The 14,973-nt window shown below is 34.7% G+C and overlaps 1 protein-coding gene across 1 annotated transcript in view; it reads left to right on the top strand.

Moving 5' to 3' along the window:
• The window catches only part of TMEM232 (transmembrane protein 232), an 88,832-nt gene that overhangs the window by 6,369 nt on the left and 67,490 nt on the right, over window positions 1-14,973 (top strand). Inside the window, exons 3-6 of the mRNA XM_072416098.1 lie at window positions 5,077-5,219; window positions 6,219-6,330; window positions 12,054-12,159; window positions 14,585-14,742. Coding sequence (XP_072272199.1) covers window positions 5,083-5,219; window positions 6,219-6,330; window positions 12,054-12,159; window positions 14,585-14,742 — 513 coding nt within the window. The 5' untranslated portion in view covers window positions 5,077-5,082. The remainder of the gene's footprint in view (window positions 1-5,076; window positions 5,220-6,218; window positions 6,331-12,053; window positions 12,160-14,584; window positions 14,743-14,973) is intronic.

Consider the following 14,973-nt stretch of genomic DNA (forward strand, 5'->3'; position numbering starts at 1 on the left):
CCGCTTCTGATCACTCTGTGCCAATTTATCAGAAGGGGACCCATACAAAGGTAGACATAGACCCATTCACTAACATCCAATAAAAGTGTTAACATGCTAAAGTATTTAATAATACTTGTAATGTGAACCTTATCACCTACCTGATGACTTTTTATATACTTCAGGGTCCAGGGGATAGCTTGCCATGTGCTGCATTCAGCGGTCCACCAAATGGCTGCCCTGCCACTAAGAAACATCTATTTAATTCACTTGAAAATACATAAAGAGATTTTAGTTGACTCATCTGTCCCCTTCCCTTTGCATTTTTTTATTTTCAGGGCTTAATTAAAAAAACAAAAAAAAACAAAACCAGGAACAAATTTAACATGAAGGTCGGGCTGGGCAAATAGTAAACTGGGGATCCATTTGCTAGATCTTACCTGTACATAGGATTTAATGATTGTAGAGGTAGACTGGTTTGTATGCCCAAAATAACCCTCAGAGCTGTGCCAATAAGAGCGTTTGCCCATGCTGGGGATCCGCCAGCCTGACAGGTCTTAAGGGTATGGGGCAAACCAAGTGCTATATGCTTGATCATTAAAGGAAAAAGAATTCATACTTATCTGTCATGTATGTCCTACCATTTAATTCACATATTTGTGGTGCAATTTTTTAATGGCCGAAAAAGTAGGGAAAATAGTGAAGTGAATCTGCCAAGGAAAGGAAACCAAACCAAACTAAAAAAAGGACTGAAAAAATCAACAAGAAAGAATATAGACCCTCAAATTTTATTTTAGTACTATTATCTAAAAGACCTGTAAGAAGAACTGTTTCATGTTCTATGTATTCAGACATGTCAGACTTCTTCTGTACTATATTTATCTACATTTGTTTCTCCTTCCATCCTATTTCACAATTTCTAATGAGAAATACATATTTCTATCCTATATATTATTCTGGAACAGTAATATTTGTTGTTTTTGTTGTTCCCTTTGTTTACCTTCTCTTATGTTTTAGTTTGAGGGAAAAGGAAACATAACACGAGCAATGGGCTTGATGTACTAAAACTCTCCATGGCTTAAGGGGATACACTTTTATCAGTGAAGCTGGGTGATCCCGCAAACCTGGAATGGATTTCTTCAAAGTCATTTGCTTTGTTTGCTACATATTTTGGATCCCAGACCAGATCCATTCCAGGTTTCCTGGATCACGCAGCTTCACTGATAAAAGTGTATCCTCTCCTGCCTTGGATAACTTTAATAAATCAGGCCCAATATTTGGATATTAAACACAAACTAGAACTTCAACATACACACTTAACATTTCTATGAGTTCATAGATTCCAGTTACACATATGAGCCTATATTACATATGTTGACAAGCGATCCAAAAGTTTTTTATTTCAGTTTTTGTATATAGTAATCAGCCCGGCCTTCTGTCTGTTCCCTGGGTTTACATATTGATATGTGAACACTAGATGGTAGCAGCTGACTTCCTTTCTTTTTCTTTCTGTACTTGAATTGAGACATTGTGCTATTTTACTGGCTAAATAACAGACAGGTATTCAGCTTTTACTGTCAATACTCAAACTTCTAAAATAAACATACAAAACCAATTCTCCAAGCGCTTAATCACATGGACCGCTCAGGTTTGATGTAGAAAAGACTGCTTTCTTAGACGGTTTCTGTAGAATGCTTAAAACTCAAATTATTGAAGTCAAGTTTAAGCTTTCTGACATTCGTGTGGTGCCTCCCTATATATCAAATATAAAGCCGTAGATTGAAGATGTAAAGAAAATTCTTTATCTGAGTTGCATAGCTTTGTACTGTTTAGCAGATTTTTGTGTTTGGTTTTATCTTGATATTCTGATGTGCTGAATGACAGTGGAAAAGAATGTGCTTTACACTAGATATTTCCAGAATATCCAGAATCTTTTATTATTGGAAGGGCTATATGTTTAAATTACACTTATTTACTATTATATTTTAGAAAACATTGATATTTTATACACAATATAAAACTTTTATGCGCTGGTCTTGACTCCTCTAGCTTTGGATTACACATACCCCTAGAAGAAAGAGGGTGAAGGTTTTTCCAGGTATTGTGTTTAGAGAAAAAGCTCACATTAAATGGGCTCTTTTGATACCTTCAGATGAAGCACTTCCTGTCACAAAATATTAAAATATTTGTTATTGCATTGTTATCACAACTCTAACCCTCCAATCCTTGAGGAACACTGAAAAAGATCCACACCTCTTAGGAATTATTTCATTAATCTATGTGTCAGCTCCTTATAACCAACAACAGTCACAATATGTACAAAAATGGACCTCGGAAACCACCCATCAAGGCTCGCAAAATGTTATGGTGATTGAAATCAATTACTAAGTATTTAAAGTGCTGCTAAGATTTGCCCATTAAGTAACCCAGGATAATCACCCCAACATTTCTGTGCCCACAGGCAATGGGAATACTTTTATGTATTAATGTATGCATTGAGAATTCTTTTATGTATAGAATGGTTCCCATCCTATTTGGCAAATTCATCCAACCAAACTCATGTCATGCACCATTAAATCTACAAGCCCCAGAACTCCCCACCAAACAATTCAATCTGATTATGCATTATACAATGACAGCCAAAACAGAATCACCCAAACATTGTTTCATGCAAAAGATTCACAATGCAGCTTTTCACAGCAATCTGGCAAACTCTTCCACAATTAAAAAAAAACTAAAACTTTACTCACATGATTTGTGTATAGCTATATAGAGTCACTGCAGACCAGCAGACCATTCAGGGGATTACTAATGAATACAGAACGTTTATTAAAGTGTATCTGTAGGCAAAAGCTTTTTTTAGATGTGAAATAATACATTCTGTGAAGTTTTGACAGTATTGCTGTCTGTGCCTGCCTTGAAGAGATTATTTATATAGGTAACCATTGTCTTTGATAAACAAAATAGGGGAAATTCAACAATTTAGGGCTGTCCACAAACCAAAAAGTAAGAGGAAACCAAATGGAACAAATGGCTAGCATGGGATTTCCCTTGACTTTGGGGAGATTTAATTTCCTGTTGCTTCTATAGGACAAGACATCGAGGGAAATACACACAGACAAAAATATATGTGTGTGTGTGTGTGTGTGTGTGTATATATATATATATATATATATATATATATACCTAATATACCTATAACATTTTGCCTAATAATTACAGTCAGCACAAAGACACAAACATGTACAGGGCATATAGATTTATTAACAAATCATTTGTGAATGTGATATTTGAAAATGTCAGAAATTGAGCAAGATCAGATCCTATTTTTTCTGCCTGCCTTTATATTGGGCTTTGGGCCTCTTTAAAACTAGAACAAAACTTTGGTTGAGGTTTGGTTTCAGGTAAACAAAAATTGCAATCATATTATTTATAGATACAATAATTTATATAGGAACTGCTGCTATAGCAAAGGATCCAAGCTTGAAAAAGATTCTTCTCGTAGTACCATTTGACTTTTCAGTAAGATTTCAGAATGTTATGGCTGTAAAACTTACCATGTGTTTACTGTAGCTAGATCTTCCAAGCTGAAAACACTCTTTTCCCTATAAATTATAGAAGGAGCTTCATTCTACATCTTTGTGCAGAGCCTGCAGCCTAAGATTTTACAGATGACCATCTTCACCTGAGCATTTATAATCCAAAGGGCTAATGATTCATGCTGTTTCAGCATGATTTCCAGCCTGCGTACCTCGCATATCCTACCAGTGAATAATATATCATAAAACTCTAAATATATAAATTATGAATAAATAAATAATAAATGAATAAAGAATCGCTACCTGTAGATGTTGCATTTATTTTTGCTTAAAACCTTTGAGCGACAGGTAATTTCTAAGAAGAATGTATTCCATATACATACAGTGTATGTATATATATATATATGGACTAAAACATTCTAATATTTATATATATAAAAAATAATAATACCACTTTACTGGTAAAAAGTCCTTAATCCACCTACGAACTGCCAGACTTGGTCTTTTGTTCAGCTTCCTTCTTCGGGTTCTTCTCAGGTTACCCGAATTTGCATTGCGCAGGCACAAGATCAGGTGACATGCCTGCCTACAAATGTAAAGGAAAAAAGTGTAGATCTCGCTGCGCATGACGTTTGGGAAGTAAGGATAGAGGACAGTCCCCAGAAGAATAGTAAAAATAAATAAAAAAACAAAACATTTTTTTCTATCATAATAAAGGGATAGTAAATCTGTTCAGACAGAAACATAGAAACTGTCATTGCGGACTATAATGCCAAACTCAAAGCAAACAGCCAAGTACACATGAAAAATACATATAATGGAACAAGTTTACTAGTCATAGGTTTATTGTATACAGTACTTACTAGTACTTATTGAATTACTGCATGTCATTTTTCTATTTAAAAATGTATTAAAGCCAAGCTATAGGCAAAAATTAATTATACAAATAAAATATTTATATATATAGTCATGTGAAAAAGAAAGTACACCCCTTTTCAGGTTTTATGCATCAAGACATCATAAAAAGCATATGGTCCTCAGCAGGTCCACTTGGGACTAGGAGATCTACATTACCAAAAATGTTACTTTGTGATGACAATTCATTTGGAGTCATCTCTTCATTGTAACATTGTTAAGCATCCTGGCCAGCAGGAGTGGTAGGAATTCTCCCATTTTTTGGCACATTTTTTTTTCAGACTTTTAGTTTGACAACTAAGATAAATACAGGGGCTGCCATTGCTACCCTTCTCCCTAAAAAGCTAGTTACCACTTTGTAACCTGGAACAAATCTGTAAGATCAGACAAGTATGAGAAAGTCAGATGTGATCATCTTCATACATGTTCCAGGGCATCAGTATGACAGCCAGGCAATAAGCATTATCAGAAGAGACAGAAGAGAGCTGAGTCATAGCAGCCTCCAGGTTTCTCCCAGGTGACCTATTATGCCATTTTATTCTAAATTATATGGTCCAGTATATATGATCTAGTATATATTCATTTTCTGTTATATTGTGCTATTTTTTATTAAATTGTTAAATTATTATGGTCTTTCAAGCAGAACAGAATGCCCATTGTAAAAATACCAGTGCTACAGAAATTTGGGATCATATCGACTAAATATCATCAGGAACTGCAAAAAAGACTTGAACTTGACTTTAAGAAAAATGAACAAAACCATAAAGAAAAGTCCTCCAGACACAGGTAATCAATATAAATAAATCAGACTGATAAAAATTTAACTTTTGTTGATTGGTGAACTGACGCATTGTACATACATACAGAAGACTCATGAATTCACTATGCTATAACAATCAATACTCCCCATATTAATGATTATTTTCAGTGAAGAGACCCAGTGAGCCGTGAAAATATGGTATGGAAAAGAACCTGTGTTATAGCGCAATTAATTTATCTATGGAAATCTTTTCTCCTTCTACCTTTTTTTTTTTTTTTTTTTACCCTTATTTTTAATAAAGTTATATTGGAAAAAATATATAAAAAATTTTCCAATACACAGAACAAATAAAAATCATTAAAACCATTTCAGTAATATTAAAAAAAAAAAAACATTGACATATACCATAGAAATCTGTTAGGAACAAACAAACGAGGCCATTAATGGTATAGTACAATGGGAGGCCATTGGTCCCAGCAATATATCAAGAAGGTATTTCACACAACTATTTCAATCTATCCTTCAAATACATTGGTAGAGTATCAATAACCGACTTATATAATCCAAAAAAAAAACACTGTCTGTCTGTGTCTGTTTGTCTGTCTGTCTGTCTGTCTGTCTGTGTCTGTCTGTGTGTGTCCGTCTGTCTGTCTGTCTGTGTGTGTGTGTCTGTCTGTCTGTCTGTCTATCTGCATTCATTACTAATTTGTCTTCTATAGAATTTTCTGTTTACATCTCTTAATCTATATGTTTTTATTGACCTCTTTTATGTTAATGTAGTATTTATACAGTTTGTCTACAGATTCTATCTGCAGAATAAAAAACTTCATAGAAAATGTAATTATAAAGAACCACTGTCTCCTTCTAATGTTACATATGATAAAGAAGACAAATCCTTTTGCTTTACATCTTTATTACTGAGGCATATTGTTCTTTTTTCTACATTTGATGATTCAATAGAGGATTGTGTTTTATGTAAGTAAATGGCATTTGAAATCTCTGCATTCTTTGTGATCTTCATTTAGAAGCCCATTGGAAGTCACAGAGGAATTCATCAAACAGTTTAATGCTGCAGAAGAGCCGGAAGATCAAGAACATATGCTTGACTCCGCAAGGAAAATACTTCAACGATGCAAGGTAACAAAAGTTTTCAATGGGTTTCAGTGGAAACTATGCCAAGTTATGCACATTGTATGTTCTGGAATGCATTTCACCTCATTTATTTTCTACAAAGAAATGTTAACATCTAGGTAATTATATCTTTATAAAATTACATAGTGTGCTAAGTGAAAAAAAGATGTCGCAGTTTATATTCTTAAACCGTATAATTACAAGAGGTCAGTTCTAAAAAGTAAACCAGAGATAAAAGGTGTATATTTATTTATAAAGCAGGGAATCTGACATTGCCGCAAACATTCCCTGGTGGAGAATCAATTACTGCTATTAAAATACATGGACCTAGAAGATTCTTTACTTGGGAATGTTTGAGGGAATGTCAGATTCCCTGCTTTATAAATAGAGCCCTAATCCATTTTCTGATTTTCCTTACAATAAATCCCACTTAGAGTTTCTTGTAGTAGATCTAATGTATATGTATATATACGTCAAAAAATGGCAAAATCACGCCTAAAATGGGAGATTTTGGGGTCATATTAAAAAGTAATAACTTTATTGAGATAAAAACATACATAGCACTCTATAACAATATGGATTTGGTACAATAAACTTGATACTTGTATGTTGCTCCTATAAGAATTTGGTAGAGCCTTCCCCAACTATTAAACACCTCAACACGTTTCACAGTAGATACTGTTTTTTTCAAGAGCACATGAGCTTTTAATACATTATATATGTCTTATTACATTATATATGCACATGATTCATTATTCCAGAACTGCTTATCACCATAAAGCAAGGTGGGAAATATTCATATATTAGTCTAATCATATATTAGTATGCGTATAATAAAGTTTGAAACACAAAATCATGCCAAAAAATTAAACTAAACAAATAAAATTAAAAAAAAATATATATATTTATTTTTAAAACAGGTTTTTTTAAGTTTAAAAAAAAATAAATATTATACTCATACTAATATATTATACTGTAAAATAAATGTTCATGAAAGACAATGTACTTCTTTTACACATAATAATCCAATGTATTACATTCAATACAGGTATTTTTTTTTTTTGCCCGTACGAAGGTCGGGCTTAACGGCTAGGTGGTTAATCAATCTCAAATGAAAGCAAACAGCAACATCTAGTGGACATTTTGAGAATCACAGGTACTATTAAAGCAGCATTATACCAACATAAATTTAACATTGATTTACAAAAATTTGCAATTAGTTTAAAAACTTTTATGCATCTATAGTCTTCCCAAAAGAAGTCTCTTTTAAAAATGTTTTTAAATTGACCATAAGATGCTGCATTGAGCACCAACAGAAAACTTGCAACATAACAACACTAATGCACAAACTGTCTGATAATATCTGTAAAAAAAAGACTTTTCAACATCTTTCATTTGTTTCAATGATAATGAGAGGGTTTTAAAATACCTTTGTATTTTCCAAAAAGTGAACAACAGAGAAAACACATTCTGAACCATCCATGTGAGCCTAGCCTAAGGGAGAATAAATACAAAAGTTTATTTTTATTCAGCCACTGTGTTATAAAGAAATTCATACAGTCATACAGCAGTCTTACAATTATTACATGGAATAAATCCATAGAATAATGGAAATGGACACAAAGAGTAAGATTTAACTCTGCTTTTCTGTTGTGATGCACAGTGAATGATAATTGTGTGAGCTGAAATGGACATCAAACATCCATTACAAATCAGTCTTATGTTACATTCTCGAACAATGGTTACCATTCTTGGCTTCTTTGTTACAGCACTAGTAGCTTAACAGGAAAATAAATTGGCATACTTGTGTTAGCCATGTTCATTTTTAAGTACATCAGTCCATTGTGAACACTGCTTTTGTATATCTGTAATATCATTAACTGAAACCTTGCATGCCTTTTCCCTAAAGAAAACTAATAGGCAGTAAACATCAAGGTAACAGCTTAAAAGTTTTACAATAGTATGTATCTACTAATATAGCAATATCAGTCTTCTATGGAAGATAATGAATCAGACCAACCATTGTCTCCCAAGATTGGGGTATCCATCTTCAAGATTTATCCACTATAGTTGTTTTCTGTGTGCCTCATCCCATCCCACAGCTGCTACAGTCTTCACAGTGTACACTACATCAATGGAATATAAGGGGATGAGAGACAGAAATATACCCTAATAATAGTAAAGAATGGTGGCTGGGGTAGAAACATTCATGGATCACTCGTTCTGTGTTCCTGGGTGCTATAAAAAAACTGGTGTCTGGATCAACCATCCACCATGTACTGAATGTCCAGATTCGGGAAGTTTTAGGCTGGCCCTATAAGACATACTATAGATAGAGGCCTATTAACTCTTCTGCCACATCCCAAATGTTTGTTCAGTGTTTTATAAAAATAAAAAAAAGCTTGAAATAAGCTATAGGGGCTTTTAGTTTGGCACCTTCAAGATCCTTTGTATAAATAAAACAAAGAATGTTTACTTATCAAAAAAAAAAAAAATACTATATTAGTGTTGTTCCACCAATACATAATAAAACAGAACATATAGGGCTTTGTTTATAAAACAGGAAATCGGTCATTCCCTCAAACATGATTCCCTCTCTTGTGGGAATCTTCCAGGTCCAAGTGTTTCAATGGCAGTAATTGATTACCATGATGTAACGTCATATTCCCTGTTTTATAACTAGAGCCCATTGTTCCTTAAAGAAAGCTATTTTCACTTTTTTTAATTTAATTCTTCAATGGATGGTTACATTTTTACGCATTTGGCGGCTACGACTGCTTAGGCTGGCCCTACACAAAAATAACATTCATAAGTTCGATCATTTTAATCGTGTTTGGTATAAAATAAATTTTTGACAAATTAGAGTTTTTTAAATTTTACTAGAACTGATTGCCTATTTTGTATAAAGTGTTCTTAATTGATTGAGCCAGCTATTCATTGTAATTTATGTGTGACTGTTTTAGAAAAATAAAATTTGTATGTGGGACAATCATCTAATTAAGCATATGGTCAGCATACACAGTGAATAATATAGAAAGTGATTAGCAGTTGATTACCTTGAGTTATATGTTGACTATGTGATTCAGGGACAAGGGAAAAGATAAAACATTTACATGTACAGCAATAACATTATAATATATCTGACACCCAGTAATAGTAGGCAGAAAGCATCATTCATTGGCCCTTTTGTTGCCATCTAGCCATCAAAACCCAATTTGAGCTGTAAATGTGCAGAAATAAATTATAGTGCATTATTTATCAAAGCACAATTCAAAATATTATATAATATGCATAACCATATGATCCCATGGACATACAGTGCCATATAGGCCAGTATATAAAATATATAACACCTTCCATTATTCAGTTTATTAATGTTTGCTGAAAATCAAATCCACAATGAGGTCCAGGTTATCAGCATAATAAATGTCACTAACTCAATAATGACTGATCATAAAACTGCCATAAGGAAATATATAAGATGACTGGATGCAAGTCTATAAATAATAATATTCATAATTTCAGGCTAAACCAAGGAAGACCAATGGCACTATCAAAATCATATAATTATGTCCATAATGGCATTCATAACTCACAGTTTCATTTAACTAGTTAATTAATTGAGTAGAAGCCTTGTGATTCCAATGAATTTATACAGAAAAGATATAATATTGGATACTGAAGGAGCATTTATATAATTGTGAAACATTACCAGGTAACTTAAGCGACATATATGCATAAAAATCACCTTCACACTAAACTATTTTTTGAGATTTTTTTGGGTTACTAGAAACCTGAAAAAAATAACATTGTTTTATATTTCTTAGGGACTATAATGGCAAGAAATGGCTTCATAAGAAGGGTTACAGACAAAAACTAGCATCATTTTCTAAAGGAGTTCCTTCACCAGAGTCAACCAGGATTTTTACACACAGTAATGTTTTAATTTGACTATGAATGCAATGGGCCTGATTTATTAAAGCTCACCAAGGCTGGAGAGGATACACTTTTATCACTGAAGCTGGGTGATCCAGCAAACCTGGAATAGATCTGCTCGAGGATTAAAAAATTTGCTAGCAAATAGCAAAGGACTTTTAAAAAATTGCTGGATCACCCAGCTTCACTGAATAAAGTGTATCTTCTCCAGCCTTGGAAAGCTTTAATAAATCAGGCCCAATGAACCATTTTTATCTAATACATGTCCCAAATATGTGCCCTCTAGCCATGTTCTATATTTACATTATCATTGCAGCAGTCTAGGACAGACATTGTCAACCAGGGATCCTCGAGAGGTTGCTAGGTGTTCCTTTACCCGTAGCTGATTGACCTCTCGATAGATGATGACTGCATAGTTCCAGGGCCAACATCACTTGGTTAACCAGCTGTGTGATTCTAATGACGATTTTAGTTGTCTATAATGATGGCATTATGGCTACCACTGGAGGGGAACTCCACTGGCTACCAATATAAGATTTTTTTTACATTGTTTTAGTTGGGGGTTCCCAGAGACCTGAACATTATTTTAAGGGTTTCTAATCTAATGTAAAAAAAAGGCTGGTCTAGGATTCTGTGCAGCATTGCTGGTGTTTCTATAGTAATAATATTGGTGTCCGAAAACAATATCATAACCAAGTCCCATCTCTGTGTAGTAAAGCCTTTAATATATACATCCTAACTGCAAACCAACAACACATTACACAAGTAAATACACATAGGTGCTTTTTTTACCCAACAAATAATTGTACATTTTTGTACATTAATTAGCTCTGTCTGAAGTACAACCTGTTAGTGATGTACATTGATAAATTGATCCTGAACACCTTTCCCCCTACCCAGTCTATGATTGAACAATAAAAGAGAAGCAGTCATCTAATAAGGTCATCTTTCTACTCCTGCTCACAATACAATATTTCAGTAAATCCCTAGAATATATGCACATATGCCAATGTTATGTCACTTTAAAAACTCTGCATGTAGAGAAAATATCTGACATTCCTACCAGAAATCCTGTCTTTCCTAACTTTCTTCGGTGTGCTACCAATTCACCACCTCTGCTGCCCTGAAATAATAAAACAGTTTTGACAGCCCTGCCTGAGCTCTTACCTGCTGGTAAAAAGGACATCACTCACTCAATTTTCTCAATTGCAAAAAATAAAGCTGGTATATGATGTTCAAAGGGCAGAACTTCAGCTGGGCTGACAACACTGCTTGAGATGTCAGTGCAGCAAAGGCAATGTTGGCAGCCCATTAAAGAAAGATAGGAACATATTGGATTGATGACATAATCAACAGGTCATTTTCAATATCTGCAGGGTGGGGGGAATAAGAAATGTATGGGGAAATAAGAATATATTGAAAGATATACTTTTTGTGCAGAGATGCACGGAATATGTTTTTCCACACATACACTTTAAATGTGGCTATAGAAAGACTACTCAAATCCAGATATTACTTCCATCAATAAACGTTTACTAAAAGAGAACATAAAGCCCAGTGGGTGTTGTGTCTTACTGTGTCAGCATACAGAATTTGAAAGTGAGAGACATTTTATATGCCCACAAGAGACTACAACTCCACAAAATCTCCAACTCTAAGCCTAAAGCTCTTCCTTAGATGCAGTAGCTGTGATGTCCATTACATTTATGATTCTATCCCCATAAGTCTGTGCTGGAACAATGGAGTTTTCTCATGTCACTAAAGATTCACTTGATCTGATTTGTTTTTTTTAGAGACAATCTGGATTTAATTGCAAGGGTTCTGCACATCATTCCAATCTACACCAAGCATGGACGGAACTGATCCTGATGGCTCAATGCAAAGGCAAAGTTCGGGACGGTAAACATCAGCTATGTGATTCTATTGATATTGAGAAGGGATAATTCTTTAAACCCACTAAAGCCATTATAACAGTCTTTCTCCTCATCCTGGGCGTTTTTTGCTATATTTTATTTACTTAATAGCCTTAATGGCTTCACTGAGTATAAAGCTGTCTGTGTGGAGAGTCAGCCAGTTATATCATCAGGCTAATAAAATGAAAGGCTATCTCTGTGTTGTAAGAGCACCCTGTTGTGATAATGTTTCTCCTGATGTCTTAGCTTTATGAGATTGTATTTTAAACATGTACATTATCCAGGTTTATACCATGTATTGGGCTAAAGTATATAGTTGTGTCAATGAGATGGGGTATCTAATTACTATTCACAAAAGTGTTGTTCATCCCTGCTGTCATTTTCTACTCATTCTCATCAGGGTAAAAAAAAAATACCAGTACTGGGTATGTACAGGCCATTTCCTTCAGTAATGACAAAAAAAACCTGCTAATTACTATTCCTGTTGAACCCAAGAAAATCAGCTACCAATTTTTTTTTCTATTACATTTTTTTCTTTTGCTATACATATTATGCATGTGCAGTGAAAAAGAACATTTCCTATTTTCCAATCAGTATTTTAAGGTGGATATTTATCAAAATATTGGTATCATGCTGGCGGAACAAACATTTGTAATTGCAATCACAGGTTTTTAGCACATATATATATTTATCATTGTGTTAACATTGCCTTGTCTGATTATTACAAAAATCATTGTGGCACTAAACAAATTGGCAGTTTTATCCTCTCCTTGTAACCCAGGCAGATTCAGTTATTAGCTCTGTACACAGACCAAAGACATGCCACCTTCTATAGCTTTATTGCTAAAAATTGGGGGGCTTCAGATAGATTATACAAGTTAATAAAGACACATACACCCTTACCCAATGATATTTAGGTTGCACTATTTTAACAATTCATTAAGCGAGTTTCAGATTATTACAGATGGGTGGCTGGTTCTTTTTAATGTTATATAAAACCCTGATCATGTACCAGAGTTCAAAGACACAAGGTGGCAATGCAAAATTTGACAAATAATGGATTGTTTTATCTACATGCATTCCATGCTGCATCCTGTATGCATCACACTACTGTAGTTTGTATACCAGACTTTCTCAACTTGTTTACCTCTGAGGATCCAGAGAATTCATAAAATTATTTTCATGTGTGAGGAGACCATAAATTGGAAAATTGCAATTGCTATTTGTATTAGTTGCCATTGGGAAGAATAGCCCACTGCCTTATTATTATTATTAATAATAATAAACAGGATTTACATAGCACCAACATATTACGCAGCACTGTACATTAAATAGGGGATGTAAATGACAGACAGATACAGACAGTGACAAAGGAGAAGGAGGAGAGGACCCTTTCTCAAAGAGCTCACAATCTAGGAGGTGGGGGAAGTATCATACAATAGGAGGGGAGAAATGTAGTGGTGGGAAATAGTGAGAGTTTAGGAGACTGAAGAAGATGAGTAGGCAAGCTAGAACAGATGGGTTTTGAGTGCTATTTTAAATGAGCAGAAAGAAGGATGATGAAGACCATTCCAGACAGTTAGGACACCACTAACAAATTCAGGGGTGGACAGATAGATTTGTGTCATCAGCATACAGATGGTACTGTAAACCAAAGGAGGATATGAGACTACCGAGAAAGGAGGTGTACAAAAAAAGATAACTGGTCCAAGGACTGACCCTTGGGGAACACCAACAGGGAGAAGAGTGGCAGAGGAGGAATTACCATTGAATGAAACTTGAAAAGAGCAGTCAGACAGATGGATAGCAAACCAAGAGAGAGTAGTGTCACTTATACCAATGGAGTTCATGATTCGGATTAGAAGGGGGTGATCAACAGTGTGGAAAGCAGGAGGGAAAAGTTGCCTTGAGACCATTGGCCACTTTAGTAAGGGCTGTTTTGGTGGAATGGGCAACTAGAAAGCCAGGCTGGAGGGGGTCAAGGAGAGAGTTGGTTCTCAGGTAATTGGTGAGTCTTTTATAGACAAGGTGCTCAAGAAGTTTGGAAACATATGAGGGAAGGGAGATAGGGCGGTAGTTAGAAGGTAGGGAGGGGTCCAGTAAGGGTTTTTTTAGGATAGGGAGAATTATGGCATGTTTGAGGGGTGGATAGCAGTAGAAAGGGAGAGGTTGAGTAGTTGGGATTAGTGCTCAGAATGCCACCTTTACAGACAACTAAAAAGGTCCTTGGTTTCATGCAGCTAGCTTTGTCCACAGAACTATACATGTACCATGTTTTGGGATGAATCAACCACAGCTCAAGGAACCCCTGGCAACTTCTAGAAAATCCCTAGGGTTCCACATTACCCTGGTTGAGAATGGCTGCTGTATATCTATTTTGCTTTCTCCTTATTAAATCTATTTTCTTTCAGAGGCATTGGATATCCTTATTCTCTCCATGGATCGAGCCGAACTTAATCAAAATCAAATCCCTTTGCTGTTTTTCATTGCTGAATCAGTTCTGTATAGAATATGTTGTGATGCAGTTCAGAATCCATACCTGATCTCCAATGAAATCAAACTTTCAAAGGTACAAATCTCTCTCGTATCAGTTTTAGAGCATTATACACTTATTTGATATTAGAGGTTCGCATTTATGTGAATATCCAGGGAAGGAACTTTTTCAGTCAACTGAAAAAGTACATAAATGAACTCAACACTAGATTCATCTATAGTCATTTTGGTATTTGAGTTGATTTACTCTAAAATTACTGCACAAAATGTACATTAGAAGCTGCAACAAGTTGGATTGTGCCTGCCT

Source organism: Pyxicephalus adspersus, chromosome 6 (genome assembly GCF_032062135.1).
Source record: "Pyxicephalus adspersus chromosome 6, UCB_Pads_2.0, whole genome shotgun sequence".
Lineage (NCBI taxonomy): Eukaryota > Metazoa > Chordata > Amphibia > Anura > Pyxicephalidae > Pyxicephalus > Pyxicephalus adspersus.